Source organism: Lissotriton helveticus, chromosome 11 (assembly GCF_964261635.1).
Source record: "Lissotriton helveticus chromosome 11, aLisHel1.1, whole genome shotgun sequence".
Classification (NCBI taxonomy): Eukaryota; Metazoa; Chordata; class Amphibia; order Caudata; family Salamandridae; genus Lissotriton; species Lissotriton helveticus.
The window spans coordinates 1,090,681,758-1,090,707,611 of NC_136072.1; the positions used below are offsets into that span (position 1 = coordinate 1,090,681,758).

The 25,854-nt window shown below is 46.0% G+C and overlaps 1 protein-coding gene across 2 annotated transcripts in view; it reads left to right on the forward strand.

Annotated features, from left to right (window-relative positions):
* LIMK2 (LIM domain kinase 2) overlaps positions 1–25,854 on the forward strand; it is a 313,781-nt gene that overhangs the window by 175,392 nt on the left and 112,535 nt on the right. For both annotated transcript variants that reach the window (XM_078667709.1, XM_078667710.1), the window contains one exon: positions 24,141–24,246. In XM_078667709.1, coding sequence (XP_078523835.1) covers positions 24,141–24,246 — 106 coding nt within the window. The remainder of the gene's footprint in view (positions 1–24,140; positions 24,247–25,854) is intronic.

Consider the following 25,854-nt stretch of genomic DNA (forward strand, 5'->3'; position numbering starts at 1 on the left):
AACAGCATCCGACCAACCTGCACTCATTTCTTTCTGTGATACATCTTGCTTTGAGTAGGGATTTGTACCTGTTTATGTCACGATGAATGCACAAACTCTTCAAGTCCATGGCCTCTTGCAACATAAGGGTTGTTTCCGGATAGGCGCATGAATGAGATTCACGCTCTGAGAACCTCAGAACCATCTGGACATGGTTGTGCATATGACTGATTCTACATTTGTTCCCTAGTTGTTGAACAAGTTTCGTTACTACATTCCACATACACAGAAAATGTTTTCTAGCCTGCATGCTTTCTTTACTAAGGACATGCCCACAACTTTTGTGTATGCAGACCTCACTTAAAGCCAGGTCTGCATTTTGTAGAGCAGCTGTTGATGGCAATGATTTCTATACATTGCATAGGACGGCCATTTTTCTGATGTCTGCACCCACTCTGGCTGACCCGAGGCTGCTTCAGTTGTCTTCTCCAAGCATTTGTCAGTGAAAACTTTAGTGGAGGTCACGCTTGGACTTCTTTACACAGTCTGTGTGGAGGAGCCCTTGTACCCATACTGTTAAACAGTGCAAAATATGTCCAGGAGGGTCTGGAAAAACTCTTTGTTTTAGGCATGAAACACCCAATACTTTTGCTGCCTTCTCCTCCTCTCATTTTACTCCCTGTGAAATCTACCATTGAGAATAAGATAGAGCCAGAACATGAGTCGGTTAAAATCACTTTTAAGACTGTAGTCTTTTTCTCATTATCTACATCTTTCTGTTGAAGACTCGGCTCAGAATTCTAATCGGTTCCTATAGCAGTTCTCACAAATGCTGGTGTAAGAGGTTTGGTTGCATATAATGAGCAGCCACAGTACTAGTACTGGACATGCAAGCTCCAAATTAACAGTTATGGAAACATCTACCGGTCCCACCACAAGAACGTAAAGAGCCCACATAATTAAAAATGAGTGAGCCTGCGGTCTAGAAGTAACTGAATCAGAATAAATTAAAATCGTTTTAATATGGCTGATCACTGTGCATCCGTGACCAAGAATCCAACACAGACAGCCAAGCAGGATGGAATGGGTCATTATGGGGTTTAGTGGTTGAGTAAAGAGGATGCTATTAGTTCTTCAAAGACCACATGCAGTATTTCTTGCCACATAGCTACCAGGAAATATCTTGAGACATCGGGACCCAGTGTGTTCTACTGATCAAGTTTCTTTAAAACTAATACCAAAAAATTTCTTCTTGTAAGATGACCGTAGTCGATCTGATTGGTCCTCACTCCCTCAGTATTCCTGCAGAGAGGCTGGTCTGTAGGTACACTGTTTTTCCTTAGTTACCCATGGACATGTGGAAGTCTCCACTCAACACCAACCTTAATGTTCCGTCTCTATTTGGAACCTAATTCAAGTTGAATAAAACATCTCGGAAAGCACATCCTGTCACTTAACTATGAGAAGGCTAGCAATCGGGGCAATCAGATATAACATTGATAGGTAAAAGAAGAAGTCAAACTGCTTATACCTTGGCTCAAACTCAAGCTGTTATGGTTCAGGATTTAGTGGGTCTGTGACACCTCAAACCCAGGCCTCCATTGAGCTCATTCACAGATGATGCAACTGAAATCATTAGAATGGATCCACTGTAGGATGTAATTATCCTTAGCAAAGAGATTATCCCAACTTGATGTCAGCCAGACTGCAACATCATTGAACCTTTGCTTATTGTTTGGCAGGTTCACTACCTGCTTTTGGGAACGCACTACGTAGGGCATGACTGAAGCAGAAAATATATGTGCTTCAGTGAGGGACAGTCACCCAGCCTGATACAAGGCACATGAATGTTTAGCTAATCACTTCCTTCTAAGGAAAAGATCACAGAAAGAGCTGTCACAAGCAGAATTTAGCACAGTAGTCTTGTGTAGCAAAGAACTCCTTCCTCACGCTTGTGCTAGTTATTTTCCACTTCACCAAGAAAGCGCATTCTTTATTGTATGCAGTCTTTAAAGCCATTTAGAATAAAAAGTATTTGACATCATACAAAAATAAACATTACATTAACTCTGAAATGTGTCAACCTGTAATGTTAACAGAATAATATCATTATTTTAACGTACTATACACTCATTTTAAAAATAGCAGTGTGAAACTGATTTATTTAGCATTTGTGCCGGAGAAGCTGGAAGATAGAGCCTTCGTAGTGGTTCTAGCTCTTAGAGGTTGACATATAGGTAGTAAGTACTTCTTTCTTGGGTCTAATAACTTGGGGCTTAGGCAAATCATGTACTCAGTAGTTTCATCCATTGAACCACATACCTGACAGTTTGTTGTTCTCTTGCATTCTTAGCACCTTCAAGTTAGAACAATGGAATATATAATAAATATAATCTTAAACTAATTTTTCATTTGTGATTCCAGAGCAGAAACCAAATACATTTGTTGTTTATTGCCTAGGTGTACGTTAGCTACTATCGAATTCTGTACTTTCTTGCCAGTTACATATCTTCCTTGAAATGGTACTGTCTGCCTGCTGTTTTTTCGTTTTTTGGGAGGGGGAGAGGGAGGGGGGAGGGTGTGTGTGTGTGTGTGGACTGCAAGGAAGGTAGTTGATTTGTGCTAATCTGTGCAGTTATATCCCGACTCTTTAAGTATAATGAGTTTCCTGCAATGTGAGTTACTTCTCGATTAATAAAGTTTGTGATTCTGTCTTGGGGAACATGCAATCGCAAAGAGTTTCTTTTATTTACCTCATTTAAAGCGGCCATTGAGGTTTTACCAATTTCAAGTCTTGTACCGCGGTGCGGTGTAGCTGATCTTGGATTCAACTCTGACTGAAGTTTTCATTTTATCCTTCTCTAGTTTGTGTTTGTTGTTTATAAACCTCTCTGCTGAAGTGAAGTATTTGGGTAGATTTTGTTATTGCCATATTAGATAGGTCAATTGCTCTGCCTGCAGATTTCCTTGAAAATCGATTGATTGAACTAGAACGTCGATATACTTGCTTGTTTGTTGTAAAAGTGATGATTCCATGTGAAGTTTGAATCAAATTGCACTGCAAGAAAAGTGTCTTGGTTTTACCCTTCCAAAAAAATGGCATCAATAAAAAGGTTTGCTGTGCTAAACTTACCATCTTCCCAGGTCCTGGAAACATGGAAAGCTGAATCAATTTTTTTAAAAACATTTTTCTACGTGGTAGCCTATTTTTCCAATTTTTGTGTGTTTTCACCCTAATTCCGGTTTGTGGTGGAAACCGGTGTAAAACCCACAGGTGATTAGAAAGCCACAAATTTCTGAAGAGAAGACAAAATTATGAATTCAGCAAGGGGCCCTATGTGTAGCTTCCTCCAGGTTTTCCCAAAGAAAGGAACTGTTAAAATAAAGGAATATTGAAAAAGAGTTGGGAAAAAACGACCATTTTAGACATCGTTTTCATTTGTAACTTTTTGTCACGAATGGCCAATTTACAAAAGCAATATACCATTACGTCCGCTAAACTGTTCTGGTTGTGGGCATATAGGGAGATTAAATTGCCCAAGAACCCAGGGTATCCTGAGCCAATAACTGTGCTGCACCGTACAATGATTTATTATCTACTGAGTATAGACCAATTCATATGGTGAAATATTTAGACTGAATAATGGGTATCAAGGAAACCTGTATATTTCTGAAATGGATTCCAAAGGAGTTGTTCAGGAACAGTGGTTATTTGTACATCTTTGAATTTGTGGGTACCCATTTTGGCATGTTTTCAAAATGTTTTCTTTCTTACACACTGGCTTACATTTGGAAGACACATATGCAGCGAAATCCAATTGTAATCCAATTGTAATAACAAATATCCTATTATTCTATGTTCCTACATGTTTTCCAGTAGAAATCGTACCTCCCTTGTGTGGGTAGGCCTAGTGCCCGTGCCCAGAAATGGCCCAAAACGCAACATGGACACACCACATTTTTCCACTGAAAGCGACCCCTTTTTTTGCAATATAAGTGGCTGTGGATTATGGGCCCTAGTTCAGCCTACACCCATGGAAAACTACCAAACATGTACATCTTATTAAAACTAGACCCCCCTCGGGGAATCCATGGTGGGGAGACTATGGCTCTCACTAGGTTTTCTTATCAAGAAGCCCTTGCAAACCACAAACTTTAGCTAAAAAACAAATTCTACTCTCCAGAATCTGTGGGAATCCACACATTTCATAAGACCCAGAGTTTCCACACATCTCCCCATAACGATACCCCTATTGTGTGGTTGAGTTAAGAGACTGCCACACAAAATGCTCTAAAGTGCTGTATGGAAAGATCAGTGTTGGGGCTAACTGGGTTATTTGGGACAATGGTAGGCTGCCACCCATGGAAACCTACCAACCACAGTCATTTATGAAAACTAGATTCCTAGGGGATTCCACAGTGATGGTTCTTGCATGAATCCCAAGAGGGTTTCCTACCCTCAGTGCCGTGCAAACCTCAAACTTCGGTTAAATCTCGCATTATCCTTACATTTCTGTGATGGAAAATTCTGAAATCAGGAGGACTGCACAAAATTCCTACTACCCAGCATTCCACCCACTTGACCCGAAAGAAATGTGGTCTCACTTGTGTGGCTGGACCTAGTGCCCGCGACCGGAACGGATCATACCAAGGTCGATAGGAGTTCCACTGTGAGACTCCCATTGACTCTGGTTTGATCAGTTTCCGCTGAGATCACGAGGCCCATCCAAACAAATGGGGTAGCTTTATTTTATCGGGGCAAGTGTGGGAACGCTGGGTGATAGGAATTTTCTTAATCCCTGTGGATTTCCGAAGATTACATCCTAGAAATGCAAGGAAAATTCCAGATTTTAGGCAAAGTTTCACATTTGCAGGGCATTGTGTGTAAGAAAACGTCATGGGATACACATGAAGCACACCACCCTGGGCTACGCAGATGTCTAGTTTTCAGAAATATATGGGTCTGGTAGGTAGGCAGTTGAGCCCAGCCCCTTTCAGCGCGGCCACCCCCATTGCCAAATCGGGAAAAGGTTATGTTGCCACATTAAGTTTTGTGTCTTTTCCTGTTGTGGAGGCTAGACACGCATACAAGAAGGGTAGTGTTTTTATCAGAACAAGTGAGGAAATGCTTAGCAGTACGAATTTTGTGTATTCTGAAAGTTTACATCACAGCATTGCAAGGAAAATGTGTAATTTTAGGCAGAGTTTGAGGTATGCAGAGACTTGTGGGTAGAAAAAAGTTCACCATGGCAAGTAGGACAATATTGGGATTTAGTGCCGCTCTCCTCATCCATATGTAAAAACAACACCCCAAAAAATCAAATCCTTTCTAGTTTGCTACTAGAATAGATAGTTTTTGTCCACAGGGGATCAGAGAGACTGTTGAGGTTTTAGAGGTGATGAGGGGGGCCTGATGTCGGGATGGGCCAGACCCACCCCATTATTTGATTAAAAAAAAAAAAAAAAGGCCCACCGTCCAGTAGGCTTTCTGCCCCCCCGGGGCAAATTAAAGGCAGACTCCCTCTCTGCTCCCCAGGGAGGTACAACAGTGGTTTGTCCCTTTTGCAGTGGGAGTATGCTCTAATGTCCGCCCCCCTTTCTTTTGTCCCAAATACAAAATGCATGGTGTTTAGGGCGCTTTCTACCACCAGGGGCATATTTCCAGCAACTTCCTCAATTGGAACATGCCTCCTATATTCCCCAGGGTGGCTGAAAGACACTGTTGCTACTACTAGGGTGGGGGTATGACTCAATGCCAGGGTAGCTTGCCTTTTGGTGCCATTTTAAAATTCCTGGTGTCTAGTGGGCATTCTGCCCCCATGGGCAAATTGGGGGCAACCCCCTGTCTGCCGGCAGAGGTGAGTGGTGCAGAATGACTGGTTTGTCCCTTTTAGGACAGGGGTATGGCCAATGCTAGAATTCAAAGCTCACGCCTCTTTGTTTTGCCCCAAATGCACAGTCCATGGTGTCTAGTGGGCTTTCTACCACTCTGTGGGCAGATTTGAGACCACCTCCCAATTTGGGACAAACCTCCTATCTGCCCTCAGGAAACAGAAAGTCTATTGACCTTACTGAGGCGGGGTATGGCTCAGTGGCAGGTTAGGCTGCCCAATCTTTAGTTTGTTTTGGCACGATTTTGTCCAAAGGACTTTACTTTCTGCCACGTGGACGGGAGTGGGATAGGTTGGGGGTCTTTTTGGACTGGAGTGTGGGGAGGGAGGAGCACGAGCCCATGCTTAGGGTGGCCTGTCCTCCAACTCCTTCCCTATGTGTTGGCCATAATTGTATTTTCCTTGTCCAACAGTAGGGCTGAGTTTGGTGTCTAAAGTTTGGGGTAGATATTTGTCTTGGCCAGCAATTGCATCCATCCATATTAATCCATGGACGTTTAGTTATTGCAGTAATACTGGCTCAATTCCTTGTAATACGCTGTTACTAATGTAGTTCTCTGGTGTGGATGGGCGTCCCTTAGATCCAGTACTGATGTTATGCCAAACTATGGGTAAAATTCCTCGTCTCCATTTCGATATCTAATTACCACCTTTCTTGCATTCCATTGTTATTAATGATATGTTGCAGGAGTGGTCGTTACCTGACTCATCACACAATTTATGAATCGGAATGTCCTTTAAAAAAAAAAAAGAAATTCTTCATGAAAAATCTGAAACCGTTGTGTGAATATTGGAGTTCGGCTTTATTGGAGCGTATTTTTGTTTGTTTTGCCCACTGTTTTTGTAATCTCCTTTTGCTTAAGTACACTTGAACTTCACCTTCCATGTCAATCTCTGGAATATTAATTGTTTAGTGATTGGAGGATTGAGAGTTGGTTATTTTCGTACCTATTGTGTTAAATGCTGGTATTCATTATGTCTTCATTTTTGTCCCTAAATTTGTTAATTCTTGATATTAATTTGGCTACTTCCTCATGGTGTTGGCGAAGCCCTATCTTGGTTTGCATGCCTCTGGTCTCAACCTTTTTTTTGTCTGCGGCTTCAGCTTTTCGGGTGCACTAACCCCGTCAGTATTTTGTTCTTTCTTCTATAGATTTGCTGTTTGAGCCAGATTATATCAGAAAGTAATTGCAGTTCATCTCTAAATTCATCCATTTGTAGGAAGGTTTTGTGTGTGTTCTGGTTTTGGTATTGTCATTTCCTGTGCAGTATTATTCAGTAGTACAGTTTGGACCTTGATCAAAGTTCTTTGTTCAATCAGTGACTCTAAACTTTTGGGACAGCACTCATAGGCTCCAATACTGAATGTAAAGGTGTTTTGTCCTATTATTCTTATTCCCACCTGGGTGGTTTGCTATTGATATAGTGGATTGGGTGTTAATCTGTAGGTCTTGCAAGGGAGCTGGCCTTTGTTTTTAGGTCTCGCCTTTACCATTCCGAAGGAATGGGAAATGGCGAGAATTCAAGTGCTTGAACTGATCGTGAAACCACCCTTCGTTTGATCTTGCCGGAGTTCAGGCTAATGGCCCTCCCCCCTCCCCCAGCACAGAGCGCGCATCGCGGCCGCACAGCACATCAAAGGGCTTCTCCCAGCGTGTGCTGTGCGGCTTCTCCTCCCCTAATTATGTGGCCGGCCGTACTTGTGTTTCCCGGCCGCTTCCCGGCCGCTCTTGTTGGCTTTGTGAGCTGATGGCATGTTTAGTTTACACACACAACGTTTCTCTCGATTTTCTAGTTGTCTGTATTAGGAATATATATATTTTTGGGCTTTTCTAACAAAACGCACCTAGCTGTTGGCATTTACTTTAGAATTCGCGGATACATGGAATCTTTAGTTTACAAACAGTTTCCCTCGATTGTCTTGGCTCGTTTTCTTTGTTTCCTGCTCATCTCTTCATCTTATCTCATCACATTTGCTGTGCAGGCAAAGACAGAGTTCAAAAGTCAGATGCTTTCCGAGAGCGCCTGTTCGTGCCCGAACCCCCTTCCTGCTTGCTGCTTCTTTTCTTCTTTCTCCCCTTCGTAATAAAGTGGCAAAGATGAAAGACTCCTCCATACATTTTTAACTGTTTTAATCCTTGTTCAAAGCGCTATTTGCTCTACACTGTAAAATGTTTTGTACTTAAAGGCGCAACACGCATCTCAAGTCTGTCAATTCAAATATTCAATTGTTTTTTTTAAGGAAATGCATTTCGCAGTCAACCATGAAACTGAAGCCTTATGCCAACAACTTATGTCCCGATCAGTGATGAGTGCTTGGCAAAGAATAAATAGTAATAATAAAATAAATTTTCATGCAGATTTTATAATGCTAATCAGTAAGTGGCCACATCAAAGGCTCTGTGCCACTTTCACCCACACAGCAACACTTACAGACACGCAACGCCACTCACACCCACGCAAGCCCGCTATCATCCACGCAACACCACACTCACCCACGCAACGCCACTCACCCAAACAACACCACTCACACACGCAACGCAACTCATCCACGCAACCCCACTCATCCACGCAACCCCACTCATCCACGCAACCCCACTCATCCACGCAACCCCACTCATCCACGCAACCCCACTCATCCACGCAACTTCACTCATCCACGCAACTTCACTCATCCACGCAACCCCACTCACACACGCAACCCCACTCACACACGCAACCCCACTCACACACGCAACGCCACTCACACACGCAACGCCACTCACACACGCAACGCCACTCACACACGCAACGCCACTCACACACGCAACGCCACTCACACACGCAACGCCACTCACACTGTAAACGGGTTTTAGCGTCATTTTCTTGAGGGATAGTAAAACTCAACTCTTTAGCAAAACATTGCAACGCAGACTACTTTTTAATTTATAGGTATTAAAGTGATTTTAAAATCGTAGGGAGCCTGCTGTTATCAAACACCACACGATGAATGTACCTTAATTACATTCGTATGGACTACCACGATATTCCAGCAAAATTTCGGATGTGAAACCTGTTGCTATTCAGTGCATTTTATACCGTTTACAAAACAAGCGTTTCCAGCCCAGACATAAGACAGCGGTTTCAGACTTGTGTACACGATACAGTGAGTATTTGTAATATAACTCAACCACTTTACTGCGTGGATTAACCCTCACCTCACACTAACCGTCCAGCTACACTCACAGCTCTTGTAAAAACGCCCTTTCCAAGAAAACGCAACCCCTTTTAACAAGCATTAGCATAGCCAATAGGTCTCGTGTCTGGGACCTTATAAGTGTTTAGCAACGCAACAGTTGATGTTGTTGCACCAGGGATATTGTGCTGCATAACTAAATACTTATAAGGTCCCAAATGCGAGACCTATGGGCCATGCCAATGCTTGTTCTATGATTCATCTAATTTCTTGATTATTTCCGTTTCATCAATAGAATTATTGAAGTTCAATAATCCGACTGAGTTAATTGGGTTTGCTCTGTTTACACTAGGTAGTTAGTATTGTCTTCCGTAAGTTAATTTAGAGTCTGAGTCATTTAGTAGTTTGAGATCAGCTTGATGATTAATCTATGCTATTGTTATTTTATGATTAGATTGACTATAATTATTGGCTCAATGCTTTCAGGTGGGTTTAAATTTCATATTTCCATATTTTAATGTCATGTTTTGGAGTTATACTAGGCCTCAGAGGTCTGTTGCATATAGCAGTCTGCTGCTTCATCTTTGTGCATTTCGATAGGTTGCTGCTTGCTTCTTTTACCAATTGCATCCTAAGAAGTAGTTCATCCTCTCCATTAGGAGACATGGTTTCTAATCTGTGATCCAGATTCTGGTTTTCCCAGCATTTCCTGGTTTTATGTCGGACTTGTTTGCATTCTTATGTCTTTGCAATAAATCCTGTTCGAAATTTGTTGATAGTGTGATAATGTTACTATCAGACGATGATTAGCCATTCTCTCATGCTATCCTGAGCTAAGCTTTTATTCTAGTGGGTTTGATTGAGTTTTAAATATTCAAAGTAGAAAGGTGCAGTTACAACCAGATCTTAAATGTTTCCGTTTTATATCCCTTGCTTCAGCTCGTTTAGTGCCAGTCTATCTATTTGGTCTGATTTGAGCAATGTTTAGTGTTACACAGTTCTCGTTCATCTAATCATGTCAAGTTTTTTTTTTTGCCCTGAAGAGACCTGGTTTAATATCAGTTTGTCAGCTGTACTCCGTTTTGAACTCTGCCCAGTGTTTAATGAAGTCGCATTTTGTGGGGGATTTTATAAGAATGAAGGGGGGGGGGGGTGCAACCTGACAACCTGTCTGCTGGACTCAAGCATGCAAAACTTTATGCGATATACATCGCATAAAGTAGAAATGTGGATTCTCGGGATCACACTTCTGGTGTGAATAGGAAATCTAACGGCAATGACGTTCCGTGTCACGTGATCAGGTCTCATTCAGACTACAGGCGTGTGGTTCAGTTCCGGAATTGAACGCAGAGGATTTGGCGTAGTCTGGAACAAAAGGCAGATATCGAATACCGTGTTGTGCAAAGACTGTGCACAGCGGACTATTTCTGCCAAAATATTCATCATGAGATTCACTATTCACACCAGAATCCACATTTCTACTGTCCTATACACATAGGAGATTTCTACTGATGATGCCCCTGAAGAAGGGACAATTCAGTCCCGAAATGCATTGGGCTCAAGTCATCTGTGATTTACAAATGTTGTGATATCAAGAGATTATTCATAAATAGTTTTTTATGTATCATGTAATTAATTATATATATTGTACGAATAGTACTTATGGCTACTATTGATATTCTTTGTTCTACAAATAGAATATTTAAAGAAACAAGAGTCTTTGTATGAATAATATTTAAATGTTTATGAAAAAATTGTTTAATCGGATGTATATTGCATAAAGTTGTGCATGCTTGAGTCCAGCAGACCGGTTGTCAGGTTGGCCCCCCCTTCATACGTAGCATTCATGTGTTAATAGGTATACACCGTCAGGCAAAGCACACTGATCAATCTCATGGTTTAAATTTAAAGTATCAGTAAAAAGGTGTGCATAGTCCACACTCTGTTTAATGATTTGATAAGAAGACATTTAGGGAACGAGTCTCACTTTACCTTCATCTCCTGGCTCCTGGCTGCAAGCTGCGAACTTCAGATACAGAGCAAAGCATTCAATTTAAAGTGTTCCTTCCATTACCCCCCACGTTGATTCCTCCCCTGGTCAAAGAAAAGAGGAAGCGCTAAAGTGCTGTGGGTCTGCAGTTTAAACCTGCAGGTTAAACCGTGCCATTATCATATGGTCCGGCTTGTCTGGGGATGTCAAAGAGTGCCAGACATTGGCAAAGGGCACTTCTTTGATCCTGCTCCCTTTACTTTGTCATTCGCTCCCTCGCTTTGGACCCTAGTGGGGGAAAGCGCAGTGGCTTGGGTTTCCATGGACGTTGAGATGCTGCTGTTGCACTCTTTTCAGCATCGGCCAACCCTCACCATAGAAGTTGCTAAAATCACTTTCCGCAAACCGAGTGTCTAGCCGTGTAATCTAGGAGCAGCATAATAGTATATTATATTATCATCTTCCAATGTGGCTTATGTGTCGAATCAGGCCAGCCTAGGTCTGGTCTTTTATCCTCCAAATAAGATTTTGTACGTTAGTAAGGAGACCTGAGCGTCTGAGGCATCCAAGGCATTGGAGTATCTGAGATTCCAAAAGAGTTACTGGGGGTGAGAACTAGCACAGACGGCAGCGTAGCACAGCATTATAATGTCAACAGGGGTAGGAGCAGACCTCGACTCCAGTACATGGATTGTTAGAGGTTAACAATCCATGTACTGGAGGGTAGATGAGGTTTTTAGGTCTCGGCTAGCGTAGGCTGCGCTTGTGCAGTCTCGCTGGCGGGATTTTATGTTTTTTAGTACAGAGGGTAAACGAGCTAGCTCTTCTCCACTGGCTGGCTTCCTAAACGGCGGCCAGCCATTGGGGAAGAGCTGTGTCCGTCACTTTCACTTTAAGCCACGTCCGTTTCGGATTGAGGGGCGTGTTTTTTCCGGTCCTTTCTCTCTCTGACATCATCAGGAAAAAACGCCCCCCAGTCTGAAAAGGACGGGGCTTAAATGTAAATGGCGCGCGCTTGTCTTCACGATCCCTCCCCTGGTGTCCTCCTCCTGCCCCGTCTTTTTCCACCTCTTCTCTTTCCCTCTCCCTGCCCCTTCTGTGCCCTCCCTCTTCCCTACCCTGGCTGCCCCAGTCCGTGCCGATCAGAGCTGGAGCCCCTCGTCAGCCCTCCCCGAGGGACGGAGATGTGCTGACTCACGGTGCCTCCCCCTCCCTCATTGGGGGCTGCTCAGCCGACGCGCCTCGGCCATGAGTCTCTTCTGCATGGCGGATTGCCTCGTGCTCGATGCTCTATTTTTAGCCCCTCTCTGTGCCCCGAAGCAGGCGTCCGTGCCAGTCTGGGACGGTGGGCCACTGGAGGCCGTCTGAGCCTGCCGCAGACCGGGATCTCCCTGATCGGCACCCCATGAGCGCTCCGCGAACCCGGAGAAGTCTTGGCACAGGTAGGGGGCGCTTCGCCTCGGTGCTGGTGCTGCTGCTGGCGGGTGGGCGCTGGGGATTCTGAGGCTGGAGCCCTCCGATGTCCCCTGCGCGCCGTCCTGCTCCCTCCTCCACCGCCAGGCCTCTGAGCCAGCAGCCCGGGCTTCACATGGAAGAAAGGGGCCGGCTGCTGGTGGGGGGAGTGGTTTGAAGCTCGCTCGCCCTGATTCAGAGAGAAAGGCTTGGGAGGGAGGGAGGGCTGGCGGCCCGCTTCGCAGCCTTTCCCTGTGTCCTGGTTGCAGTCCGTGCAGAGGGCAGCATGGCCGTCTGCTAGCGCGCAGCGCCAGCAGGGCCGCCCAGGCTTGGATGTGGCAACCTGTGTGAATGCTGTCTGGTTACTAGTTACCGCAGTCTGGCCGCGCACCCGTGGAGGCTGATGAGTTTACTTTGAGGCTGGCACTGGCAGTTTTGATTTATAATCCTCTAATACCCTGAACTACAAGTACCAGAATGCAGTGTAACGCTCACAGCTCTGATAGAGAAGTTGCACGACCCAAAGCACTTGCTCCTTGTTTACAGTGTGTGCTCTCCCGAAGCCGGACTCAGTCACCGCATCCCGCGGCGTGTGATCTTTACAAGCGCAGCTGTGTGCTGCCTTCATACTGCTTTGTAGCCCTCTGAAGAAGGGCTCATTGGGGGTCCCCGAATCCAGTGCCTTGTGCGATGCTTGCGTTTATTATTAGTTACTGCGACAAAGGGTTTCAAAGCATTCAGTCTCATTGCAGGGTGTAAAGTGTGCACTACGTCTTGTTCTTGCCTCTGTTCCCTGCTTGTGATCGTGTTTTCTTGCCTCTGTTCCATGCTTGTGATCGTGTTTTCTTGCCTCTGTTCCCTGCTTGTGCTCGTTTTTCCTTGCCTCTGTTCCCTGCTTGTGCTCGTTTTTCCTTGCCTCTGTTCCCTGCATGTGCTTGCTTTTCTTGCCTCTGTTCCCTGGGGCGTAACTGGGCAGAGATGGGCGTGTGGCTGACCTGGACTGAGGGAAGCAACGGGTGAGCTCTGGGAGTTGGTGGGGGCCTCGAAAAACCCATTTGTAAATAAGGAGAGTCCCCGGGGTGAAGGTGTGTGTGCCTCTGTGGCCGTGTGTGTGCCTCTGTGGCCGTGTGTGTGTCTCTGTGGCTGTGTGTGTGTGTCTGTGGCTGTGTGTGTGTCTCTGTGGCTGTGTGTGTGTCTCTGTGGCTGTGTGTGTGTCTCTGTGGCTGTGTGTGTGTCTCTGTGGCTGTGTGTGTGTCTCTGTGGCTGTGTGTGTGTCTCTGTGGCTGTGTGTGTGTCGCTGTGGCTGTGTGTGTGTCGCTGTGGCTGTGTGTGTGTCGCTGTGGCTGTGTGTGTGTCGCTGTGGCTGTGTGTGTGTCGCTGTGGCTGTGTGTGTGTCGCTGTGGCTGTGTGTGTGTGTCGCTGTGGCTGTGTGTGTGTGTCGCTGTGGCTGTGTGTGTGTGTCGCTGTGTGTGTGTGTCTCTGTGGCTGTGTGTGTGTCTCTGTGGCTGTGTGTGTGTCTCTGTGGCTGTGTGTGTGTCTCTGTGGCTGTGTGTGTGTCTCTGTGGCTGTGTGTGGCTCTGTGTTTGTGTGGCTCTGTGTTTGTGTGGCTCTGTGTTTGTGTGGCTCTGTGTTTGTGTGGCTCTGTGTTTGTGTGGCTCTGTGTTTGTGTGGCTCTGTGTTTGTGTGGCTCTCTGTGTTTGTGTGGCTCTCTGTGTTTGTGTGGCTCTGTGTGTGTGTGTGGCTGTGTGTGTGTGTGGCTCTCTGTGTTTGTGTGGCTCTCTGTGTTTGTGTGGCTCTCTGTGTTTGTGTGGCTCTCTGTGTGGCTCTCTGTGTTTGTGTGGCTCTCTGTGTTTGTGTGGCTCTGTGTGTGTGTGTGGCTGTGTGTGTGTGTGGCTCTCTGTGTTTGTGTGGCTCTCTGTGTTTGTGTGGCTCTCTGTGTTTGTGTGGCTCTCTGTGTTTGTGTGGCTGTGTGTGTGGCTCTGTGTGTGTGTGTGGCTCTGTGTGTGTGTGTGGCTCTGTGTGTGTGTGTGGCTCTGTGTGTGTGTGGGGCTCTGTGTGTGTGTGTGGCTCTCTGTGTGTGTGGGGCTCTGTGTGTGTGTGGCTCTGTGTGTGTGTGGCTCTGTGTGTGTGTGGCTCTGTGTGTGTGTGGCTCTGTGTGTGTGTGGCTCTGTGTGTGTGTGGCTCTGTGTGTGTGGCTCTGTGTGTGTGGCTCTGTGTGTGTGTGTGGCTCTGTGTGTGTGTGTGGCTCTGTGTGGGGCTGTGTGTGTGTGTGGCTGTGTGTGGGGCTGTGTGTGTGTGGCTCTGTGTGTGGCTGTGTGTGTGTGTGGCTGTGTGTGTGTGTGGCTCTGTGTGGCTCTGTGTGGCTCTGTGTGGCTCTGTGTGTGTGTGGCCCTGTGTGTGTGGCTCTGTGTGTGTGGCTCTGTGTGTGTGTGTGTGTCTGGCTCTGTGTGTGTGTGTGTGCGTGTCTGGCTCTGTGTGTGTATCTGGCTCTGTGTGTGTGTGTCTGGCTCTGTGTGTGTGGGTGTGTCTGGCTCTGTGTGTGTGGGTGTGTCTGGCTCTGTGTGTGTGGGTGTGTCTGGCTCTGTGTGTGTGGGTGTGTCTGGCTCTGTGTGTGTGTGTGTCTGGCTCTGTGTGTGTGGGTGTCTGGCTCTGTGAGTGTGTGTGTGTGTCTGGCTCTGTGAGTGTGTGTGTGTGTCTGGCTCTGTGAGTGTGTGTGTGTGTCTGGCTCTGTGAGTGTGTGTGTGTGTCTGGCTCTGTGTGTGTGTGTGTCTGGCTCTGTGTGTGTCTGGCTCTGTGTGTGTCTGGCTCTGTGTGTGTCTGGCTCTGTGTGTGTCTGGCTCTGTGTGTGTCTGGCTCTGTGTGTGTCTGGCTCTGTGTGTGTGTGGCTCTGTGTGTGTGTGTGTGTGTGTGTGTCTGGCTCTGTGTGTGTGTGTGTGTGTGTGTGTGTATCTGGCTCTGTGTGTCTGGCTCTGTGTGTGTGTCTGGCTCTGTGTGTGTTTCTGGCTCTGTGTGTGTGTCTGGCTCTGTGTGTGTGTCTGGCTCTGTGTGTGTGTGTCTGGCTCTGTGTGTGTGTGTGGCTCTGTTTGTGTGTATGTGTGGCTCTGTGTGTGTGTGTGTGTGTGTGTGTGGCTCTGTGTGTGTGTGTGTGTGGCTCTGTGTGTGTGTGTGTGGCTCTGTGTGTGTGTGGCTCTGTGTGTGTGTGTGGCTCTGTGTGTGTGTGTGGCTCTGTGTGTGTGTGTGGCTCTGTGTGTGTGTGTGTGGCTCTGTGTGTGTGTGTGTGTGGCTCTGTGTGTGTGTGTGTGGCTCTGTGTGTGTGTGTGTGGCTCTGTGTGTGTGTGTGTGGCTCTGTGTGTGTGTGTGTGGCTCTGTGTGTGTGTGGCTCTGTGTGTGTGGCTCTGTGTGTGTGTGTGGCTCTGTGTGTGTGGCTCTGTGTGTGTGTGGCTCTGTGTGTGGCTCTGTGTGTGGCTCTGTGTGTGGGGCTGTGTGTGTGGGGCTGTGTGTGTGTGGCTGTGTGTGTGGCTGTGTGTGTGTGTGGCTGTGTGTGTGTGTGGCTCTGTGTGGCTCTGTGTGTGTGTGGCCCTGTGTGTGTGTGGCTCTGTGCGTGTGGCTCTGTGTGTGTGGCTCTGTGTGTGTGTGTGTGTCTGGCTCTGTGTGTGTGTGTGTGCGTGTCTGGCTCTGTGTGTGTATCTGGCTCTGTGTGTGTGTGTCTGGCTCTGTGTGTGTGGGTGTGTCTGGCTCTGTGTGTGTGGGTGTGTCTGGCTCTGTGTGTGTGGGTGTGTCTGGCTCTGTGTGTGTGGGTGTGTCTGGCTCTGTGTGTGTGTGTGTCTGGCTCTGTGTGTGTGGGTGTGTCTGGCTCTGTGTGTGTGTGTGTCTGGCTCTGTGTGTGTGTGTGTCTGGCTCTGTGTGTGTGTGTGTCTGGCTCTGTGAGTGTGTGTGTGTGTCTGGCTCTGTGAGTGTGTGTGTGTGTCTGGCTCTGTGAGTGTGTGTGTGTGTGTCTGGCTCTGTGTGTGTGTGTGTCTGGCTCTGTGTGTGTCTGGCTCTGTGTGTGTCTGGCTCTGTGTGTGTCTGGCTCTGTGTGTGTGTGTGTGTGTGGCTCTGTGTGTGTGTGTGTGTGTGTGTGTGTGTCTGGCTCTGTGTGTGTGTGTGTGTGTGTGTATGTGTGTGTATCTGGCTCTGTGTGTGTCTGGCTCTGTGTGTGTGTCTGGCTCTGTGTGTGTGTCTGGCTCTGTGTGTGTGTGTCTGGCTCTGTGTGTGTGTGTGGCTCTGTTTGTGTGTATGTGTGGCTCTGTGTGTGTGTGTGTGTGTGTGTGGCTCTGTGTGTGTGGCTCTGTGTGTGTGTGTGGCTCTGTGTGTGTGTGTGTGGCTCTGTGTGTGTGTGTGGCTCTGTGTGTGTGTGTGGCTCTGTGTGTGTGTGTGGCTCTGTGTGTGTGTGTGGCTCTGTGTGTGTGTGTGTGGCTCTGTGTGTGTGTGTGGCTCTGTGTGTGTGTGTGTGGCTCTGTGTGTGTGTGTGGCTCTGTGTGTGTGTGTGGCTCTGTGTGTGTGTGTGTGGCTCTGTGTGTGTGTGGCTGTGTGTGTGTGTGGCTCTGTGTGTGTGGCTCTGTGTGTGTGTGTGTGTGGCTCTGTGTGTGTGTGTGGCTCTGTGTGTGTGTGGCTCTGTGTGTGGCTCTGTGTGTGTGTGTGGCTCTGTGTGTGTGGCTCTGTGTGTGTGGCTCTGTGTGTGTGGCTCTGTGTGTGTGGCTCTGTGTGTGTGTGGCTCTGTGTGTGTGTGGCTCTGTGTGTGTGTGTGGCTCTGTGTGTGTGTGTGGCTCTGTGTGTGTGTGTGGCTCTGTGTGTGTGTGTGGCTCTCTGTGTGTGTGTGTGTGTGGCTCTCTGTGTGTGTGTGTGGCTCTGTGTGTGTGTGTGTGGCTCTGTGTGTGTGTGTGGCTCTCTGTGTGTGTGTGTGTGTGTGGCTCTGTGTGTGTGTGTGTGTGGCTCTGTGTGTGTGTGGCTCTGTGTGTGTGTGGCTCTGTGTGTGTGTGGCTCTGTGTGGCTCTCTGTGTGTGTGTGTGGCTCTCTGTGTGTGTGTGTGGCTCTCTGTGTGTGTGTGTGGCTCTCTGTGTGTGTGTGTGGCTCTCTGTGTGTGTGTGTGTGGCTCTCTGTGTGTGTGTGTGTGGCTCTCTGTGTGTGTGTGGCTCTGTGTGTGTGTGGCTCTGTGTGTGTGTGGCTCTGTGTGTGTGTGGCTGTGTGTGTGTGTGGCTCTGTGTGTGTGTGTGGCTCTGTGTGTGTGTGTGGCTCTGTGTGTGTGGCTCTCTGTGTGTGTGGCTCTGTTTGTCTGTCTGTGTGTGTGTGAGAGTGTGGCTCTGTCTGTGTGTGGCTCTGTCTGTGTGTGGCTCTGTCTGTGTGTGGCTCTGTCTGTGTGTGGCTCTGTCTGTGTGTGGCTCTGTCTGTGTGTGGCTCTGTCTGTGTGTGGCTCTGTCTGTGTGTGGCTCTGTCTGTGTGTGGCTCTGTCTGTGTGTGGCTCTGTCTGTGTGTGGCTCTGTCTGTGTGTGGCTCTGTCTGTGTGTGGCTCTGTCTGTGTGTGGCTCTGTCTGTGTGTGGCTCTGTCTGTGTGTGGCTCTGTCTGTGTGGCTCTGTGTGAGCGTGGCTCTGTCTGTGTGAGCGTGGCTCTGTCTGTGTGAGCGTGGCTCTGTCTGTGTGTGTGTGTGTGTGGCTCTATCTGTGTGTGTGTGTGTGTGGCTCTGTCTGTGTGTGGCTCTGTCTGTGTGTGGCTCTGTCTGTGTGTGGCTCTGGCTGTGTGTGGCTGTGGCTGTGTGTGGCTGTGGCTGTGTGTGGCTGTGGCTGTGTCAGTGGGTGGGTGCGTGTGCCTTGTGTGTGTGTGTGGGTGCGTGTGGCCCTGTGTGTGTGTGTGGGTGCGTGTGGCCCTGTGTGTGTGTGCAAATGCAATAGGTTTTGCATTTGCGAGAGATAAAGCTATTGGCATTGTAAATGACAATGCCATTTATTCATGTTTTAAAAACAAAAATAATGTCATGAGCAATGCCAATAGCTTTAACTTTAACAAAGACGAGACCATTGCATTGTAAATGCTTGTTGTTTGCGGTGGGGGGTATGGTGTCTGTGGACATTTCGAAATATGCATACATTGCATCTTTTGAGTCACAGTAAGTGTAAATGAAACATTTATTTAACTATAATTTTCAAAAGGGATTGTCTCTGTGGTAGAAAAGTAAGCCCTGTTGCTCTAGTCTGCACCACAAATAGGTGATGCCTTTTGCATCTTTCCTGTGACTGTGCACCTAGCTGTGAGCTTTTATAAGAGCCTTATGGGTGCAGGTAGGCCAATATGTACAACGATGATGTAAAGCCCCTAATGTCCAGCTCCATTCCAGTCCTGCCCTCCGATCCATCTCTGACTACACCCCTTCCAAATTCTGTTGTATCTGCTGTAAACAACACCACCATGAACGTGGTCTACCCTTATAATTCATTGACTCCGATATAACACTTGATGAAACATACAGTCTGGAACAAGTGTTCCTTTATCAATATGTTAGGGCCATCAAGAAACATCCCTAGATAATTTATCAGAGGTGCATTTCAAAATGACGTCTCCTCATTTCTTATTGTCTTGAAGATCTGCCTTGGACCCCTTCTCTGGTGCCCATAATCTATATACTTATTATTTACAACAAGGGGTGGTGAGGGACAGAGTCTCTGAATTAAGCAGAATACTCTCACCCAGTCAAAAGATCAGGGCTAGATCCAACACCGTTTTTTAGCTCATTGCACCATCCCAGTTTCAGAACCTGGCTGTATGCAAATTAGTCTGTTCCTGTCCCAGTGCATGATGGGAACAGGGCAAACCAAACTACAAAAGCCAATTCTTACACTGGGAAGGAAACAAGCTTCCGGGGACCGGTTTCTGGCATAACTGTTGTAAATAATTTTGTCCACCCTAAGCGTGGAAGGGTATACTCAGATGTGAGTCCCTTGCTCATTGCACCATCAGGATTCAAGCAAGCCGACCGGTCCCCGGAAGCTTGTTTCCTTCCCAGTGTAAGAATTGGCTTTTGTAGTCTGGTCTGCCCTGTTCCCATGATGCACTGGGCCAGGGACAGACTAATTTGCATACAGCCAGGTTCTGAAACTGGGATGGTGCAATGAGCTAAAAAACGGTGTTGGATCTAGCCCTGATCTCTTGACTGGGTGAGAGTATTCTGCTTAATTCAGAGACTCTGTCCATCACCACCCCTTGTTGTAAATCATAATCTATATACAACATTCCTAAAACGATGTCCGAGGTTTTCATCCCTGATAACCTTTCCATATTGCAGCACCACCATTCGATCCCTTAGGTTAGAGGGGTCCTTCATCCTAGATTATCTCGCAAGATACCGTCTGAAGACAATCTTGGTTACTGCTGGCATTTAGAGAAGTTGATGCACACTGCCTGAAGCAGGTAAGAGACGAGTCTTGAGGAGAGCTGCTGCCGCAGTGCATGTTTACCTTTAGCAGGGAACACTTCCTCTATGGCTCTTCTGATAATACAGTGCGCTACTTCCCCCAAGAAACTCTAGTTCACAAGTTGCTCTACTCTACGCTCTCCTGGGATACCACATAGTAGTAGATTTTGGATGTTGGACTTTTATATGACATTTTAACCATGTTAGAAATGTTTATTTTATTCTCGTTGTTCGCATCATTACTTCTTGGTGTTATGATATCCTGTGTGATTGTTTGTAGTTAATAATTTTAGTTAAGTGTCTATTTTTTTGTGTGTGTATGTAGCTTTGAATAATTAAATGGGTTTTCTGTAACCACAATGCCACTAATTCCCTTTTAGAGAATGTTAGTAACCCAAAAGCAAATAATTCCACCTCCACAATATATTGAGTGGAGTTTCGCGGGACTACAAGAACCTGTCTTGCGCATTCAGCGCTCGTGCATTGAACTAAGTTCACTTAGGCCACCTGTGGGTGGTAAAGCAAACCATGGAGAGCTACGCCAGAGTCATAGCTTACGCATCATCCAGAGGCATTGTCATGCTACTGTTTGTGCCCTTCTGTGTTAAAGGCAGAAGATGGCCACAGTCACATTACGGACAACCTCAATTGAAAGAGGGTGCAAGGGCAGGTTTAACGACCCAAACTAGATATGTGCCCTAACTCAAATATCATAACAATTATATCTAGGAGTCAAGAAAAACGAAACTCACTGTGGAAAACAAGACCTCAACATGGAAAAACAATAAGTATGTAAGCTAAGGTGGAGACCCAAGTCTGCACCCAAGTGTGACAAGAATAAATATGTGAGCTAAAGCTCTAGGGCATGGGTACATTTTCCCATCGGTAGCCGCTCTGTACTGCCCTTTTTGACATCATTTGGGTTTCTCCTTGCCCAGGAGACAAAGGAAAACAGCCTATTTATGTTTATTAAGGCTGCTCGGAAAACCTTTAGCGTGATGTAATGTCAGTACTAGATCTTAAGTATAAGTGGCGACTGAAAAAGCAGTGCAAGTGAATAAAAAGTGTAAGTGCAAGATTAATTAAAATTGGACAATGCTGAGTAGATGATGGACTTTAATTTTTCTCTCAGTTTTCCAAATCTAAAAGATAAAATGCAAAAACAGATTTAACATAATATCTGTACGCAATGGTGGTCGACATGTTTCAGCATTCTGTGGTATAGTACCAATGCTTTCTTCAGGACCCCATGTTAACTACTGCTTAGTATAAAGTGAAGTAAAAATTGTCACCTGCAAAATCCAGGTCAGAAAATCCACCACAGACTTTTGTCACATCATGTTGAAGAAACGAACACACAGGAGAGACATAAAAAATAAATAAAGACCAAATACACATTGGCATATTCGTGGACAAATACACAAAACAATGATGTTGTCAAAGCTTAAAACATCAAGTGATGGTATGTCTTTAGTACCACTGCGTCAACATAGTTGTACTACTGCAGGATATCATGGCCACTCACCCATTAGTTGTGGTGATGGCGCTTCACCCCACCTGGCTGCAGCTTGGGTATAGAGGAGCACCGCTCTGTAATAAAGTAAAGAGACAATCGAAAACACAGGTAGGCTGAGCCATAATTAAAATATTGTTTTATTGTTTATGAAAGGATGTTATCGAATTGTAGACTAATACTCGATTTGTCTTTATCAATTTGTAAATCGATAAACTTCTTGAGAAAAGGGTTGTGAATGCCCCACAGGTTGATACATACTATTGGCCAGGAAATGTCTGCCCTCCTCACACGTTCCTATTGGCAATACTTTGTTTTGCTCTTGGTAACCGTTATTTTTGGGGCGGCCCATGACAGCGCAATCAAGTGAATTTACCACCGTTGCTTATACGCTTAAAACGTCCTGCTGGCCTTTTCTTTAGAAGCCGTAATAAGCCAGGGGAGAGTGTTGGTGATAACTTTATTGTTCGCATTAATGGACAAACATAGCGTTAGTCCAAGGTTGTACATATGTTTAACAACATTTCCTGGCGAATAGTATGGATCAACCTGTGGGGCATTCACAACCCTTTTCTCAAGAAGTTTATCGATTTACAAATTGATAAAGACGAATCGAGTATTTTATTAGTCTACAATTCGATAACATCCTTTCATTTTTTTGGTAAATATCTTTTTATTGCAGCAAAGTAAGTGGTACATTCAAATCACGTGTCATTCCCTCTATTGACCATTACATCTATGAATCTCCAATATGCGTGTCACACAGCCATTTAGCTCCACCCCGGAGGTCGAGCGGCGCAACAGCAGAGAAAGTCTTGTGCAGGGTAGAACAGCATGGATCAGTGGTTACCAGCTTTCTGGGAAATGACAGTGCTGCTTTCCGGACCTCTCATTCCCCCTCCCGTGCGCAGTGTCCAGTGAGATCAGGAAGTCCTCTTCTTCATTCCTGAGCAACAACCCCCCACCCCCATCCCTCCCTACCCCTCCCAACCCCTTCCCCTCCTCCAGAACTACCCCTCCCGCCCCCAACTCTGCCCCCCCAGATAACATCCTTTCATAAACGATAAAACAACGTTTTAATTATGGCTCAGCCTACCTGTGTTTTCGATTGTCTCTTTACTTTATTACAGAGCGGTGCTCCTCTATACCTGCGCTGCAGCCAGGTGGGGTGAAGCGCCATCACCACAACTAATGGGTGAGTGGCCATGATATCCTGCAGTAGTACAACTATGTTGACGCAGTGGTACTAAAGACATACCATCACTTGATGTTTTAAGCTTTGACAACATCATTGTTTTGTGTATTTGTCCACGAATATGCCAATGTGTATTTGGTCTTTATTTATTTTTTATGTCTCTCCTGTGTGATCGTTTCTTCAACATGATGTGACAAAAGTCTGTGGTGGATATTCTTGACCTGGATTTTGCAGGTGACAATTTTTACTTCACTTTATACTAAGCAGTAGTTCAAATCGGGTCCTGAAGAAAGCATTGGTACTATACCACAAGAATGCTGAAACATGTCGACCACCATTGCGCACAGATATTATGTTAAATCTGTTTTTGTACTTTAATTTTTCTCTCAGTTTTCCAAATCTAAAAGGTAAAGTTCATCATCTACTCTGTATTATCCAATTTTAATTAATCTTGCACTTACACTTTTTATTCACTTGCACTGCTTTTTCAGTCGCCACTTATACTTAAAATATCATCCATAAGATCTAGTACTGACATTACATCACGCTAAAGGTTTTCCGAGCAGCCTTAATAACATCAATAGGCTGTTTTCCTTTGTCTCCTGGGCAAGGAGAAACCCAAATGATGTCAAAAAGGGCGGTACAGAGCGGCTACTGATGGTAAAATTTACCCATGCCCTCGAGCTTTAGCTCACACATTTATTCTTGTCACACTTGGGTGCAGACTTGGGTCTCCACCTTAGCTTACATACTTATTGTTTTTCCATGTTGAGGTCTTGTTTTCCACAGTGAGTTTCGTTTTTCTTGACTCCTAGATATAATTGTTGTTATGATATCACAGTCACATTACGTCAGTTGCCCAGAAGAAGAGCTGAATTAAGAGCAAATCTGCTCAGACACTAGAATCACTGGCTTTCATCCAGTACAATAGAAGGTGGCTCAGCATGGAGTGTGTGCAGGGAAGCATAGGTGAGTAAAAGACACTAAAGTGAAGTTTATAGATTGTAGCTTTTTGTGATTGACTAAGATGACCATGTGACTGGATACAGCAAACAGATGATAAGTAGATGTGTTATGGAGCTTAGCTGTGCTGGAGATGTAACACGAATTGGCATCAAGGCTGTGCGTGGTCTCTTTAGGAGCTTTGCTCCATACTGACCTGGCAAGAGTCTTCATGGGATGGTACACAGTCTGTGAACTTCGATAGGTGGTGTGAAAGTGGTGTCGCAGTGAAGGGGGTTTTGTATTTAGAGTTTCCATTGTAGACATTAGCTCCCCAGGTCTGACCAGATGCAGGATGTGCATACTTACTCTGTAAGGTATGTGTGGCTGTTAACCTTCCTGCTGGAGAGCACAGCAGGCGTAGTGATTTTCAAGAGGCTCGCAACTTGATCTAGCTTCAAATTGGAAGGACGTCCTTTCATGATGCACCTGATTTAAAAAAATGCTATTGATGAAGTTTAGCCCTCTTGTTTCAATTACCATTTCTTTCATTGCTGCAAGGGTGAGCCGAATGCTAATCAACCCTGATGTTCGCAACTCAATCCACCCTGGGGACAATATCCTGGAGATCAATGGTGAACCAGTGCGCTCACTGCCGGTGGAAGAGGTATTTTTGTCCCCAGTCTGTTCCTTAGAGCCTCTCCAGCTTGTACTTCTTGAGCTGTGCGTTTAAAGTGGTCTTTGTCTTATTCTTCTAAAGCGGTTGTGCTTTTACAACTCTTCAGCCTTTCCTTCCTAAACCCTCTTCCCCGCTATGCTCTGAAGTGCTCTATTTGGATTCAAGCTTTCTCCGATCTGTACTGTAAAGTGCTGTCTGATGTGTGCTCTACAGCACTTTAAGACTTTTGCTATGAAAGGCTCTCCCACCGGTGCCATCCAGTGCTATGAAGCACTTTAATTTCCAAGCTGTGACCTGCACATTGAAGCACTTTCGGACCTGCAATCTCACTCACTCGTTCCCATCTGTGTTTTGAAACGAGCTTTTCCAGCAAGTGCTCTTAAGCTGTCTCCAGTCTTTCTTTACTGCCCTCAACTTCGGCACATGAAAAAAGATGGATTGGAATACAGCCTGAGCGATGGCCAATGGCTGAAATGTATTCAAGCATTCCACCCATCACCTTGTTTTTTGATGTCCTCAACTTCAGCACAACCTACGACTCGTAATGCAGTGCATTGGCTAGCTGCTGTTGCCACGCAGCTGAGGATTAGCCCTTGTATATCAGAAGAAGCAAAAGAACTACTGAAAGATAGACATTTCCGAGGACCTTATGCTTTCCCTTCCTTTTCTGTTTCTTTGCCCATGGAGGTTTCCTAGTAGTGCTCCTACTACATCTGGCTCGCTTTTTCCTTGCCTCCAATACCTCCAATCCTACCCCAGAAGTGTTCTACCTCTTCTCCTGTTGCTCTTATCTAGCTCTGCTATTTCTGCACCTTCTCGTTTTCAGGCTCATTTCCTAACCCCTAGCTCTACTCTAACCTCTGCCTCACTATTGTCGTCCTGAAACCTGCCCTCTCGTCCATGTCACGTCTGTGGAATAATCTACCCCTAACCCCAATGATATCTTGCCTTAGACCTCCATTATATAATCCCCAAATCCTCAACCAAGCCATTCTCTAGCATTGTATTGCCTCCTAAACACTTTCTATTAATATGACCTCTGACCTTTCCCATTCGTGCCCTTGATTGTTCCTCATCCCATCTGTAGCTAACTCTTCCTCTCTTGTATTTACACTGTAGCGAGCTGTAACCGGAGATTGCCCCTTTTCCTCTATCCCACAGCTCTTGATTCCCGAGCCCTACTATATCAGAACACTATCCTCCTTCTTACACTTGGTCTGGTGATACCGTTGTAGCCTTCACCCATCATCGCTTCCTCTGTGTCACTACCCCAGACCTCCATACCTTCCCCTACAGTGCTATTACCACTTTCTTTTTCTTTCACAGAACCTCCCTCTTTTGCTGATCCGAAGTAATACTCTTACCTCAAACTTCTAATGTTCCCTGGCCCACCCTCCATTTCCCGGCCGTTTTTACCTCTGCTCCTAGTCACCCCTCCTCCATTTCACGTTGCATCATTGTGCTTAAACCCTCCATTCATTTTCTACTCCTAACACCTCCCCAGCTCTACCATAGCATGACTTTAGATCCGCTCTCTTCTCCCTAATCAAGCTCTATCCTAATTGCTGTCACTGGGATCTTCCCATCTTTCTCGCG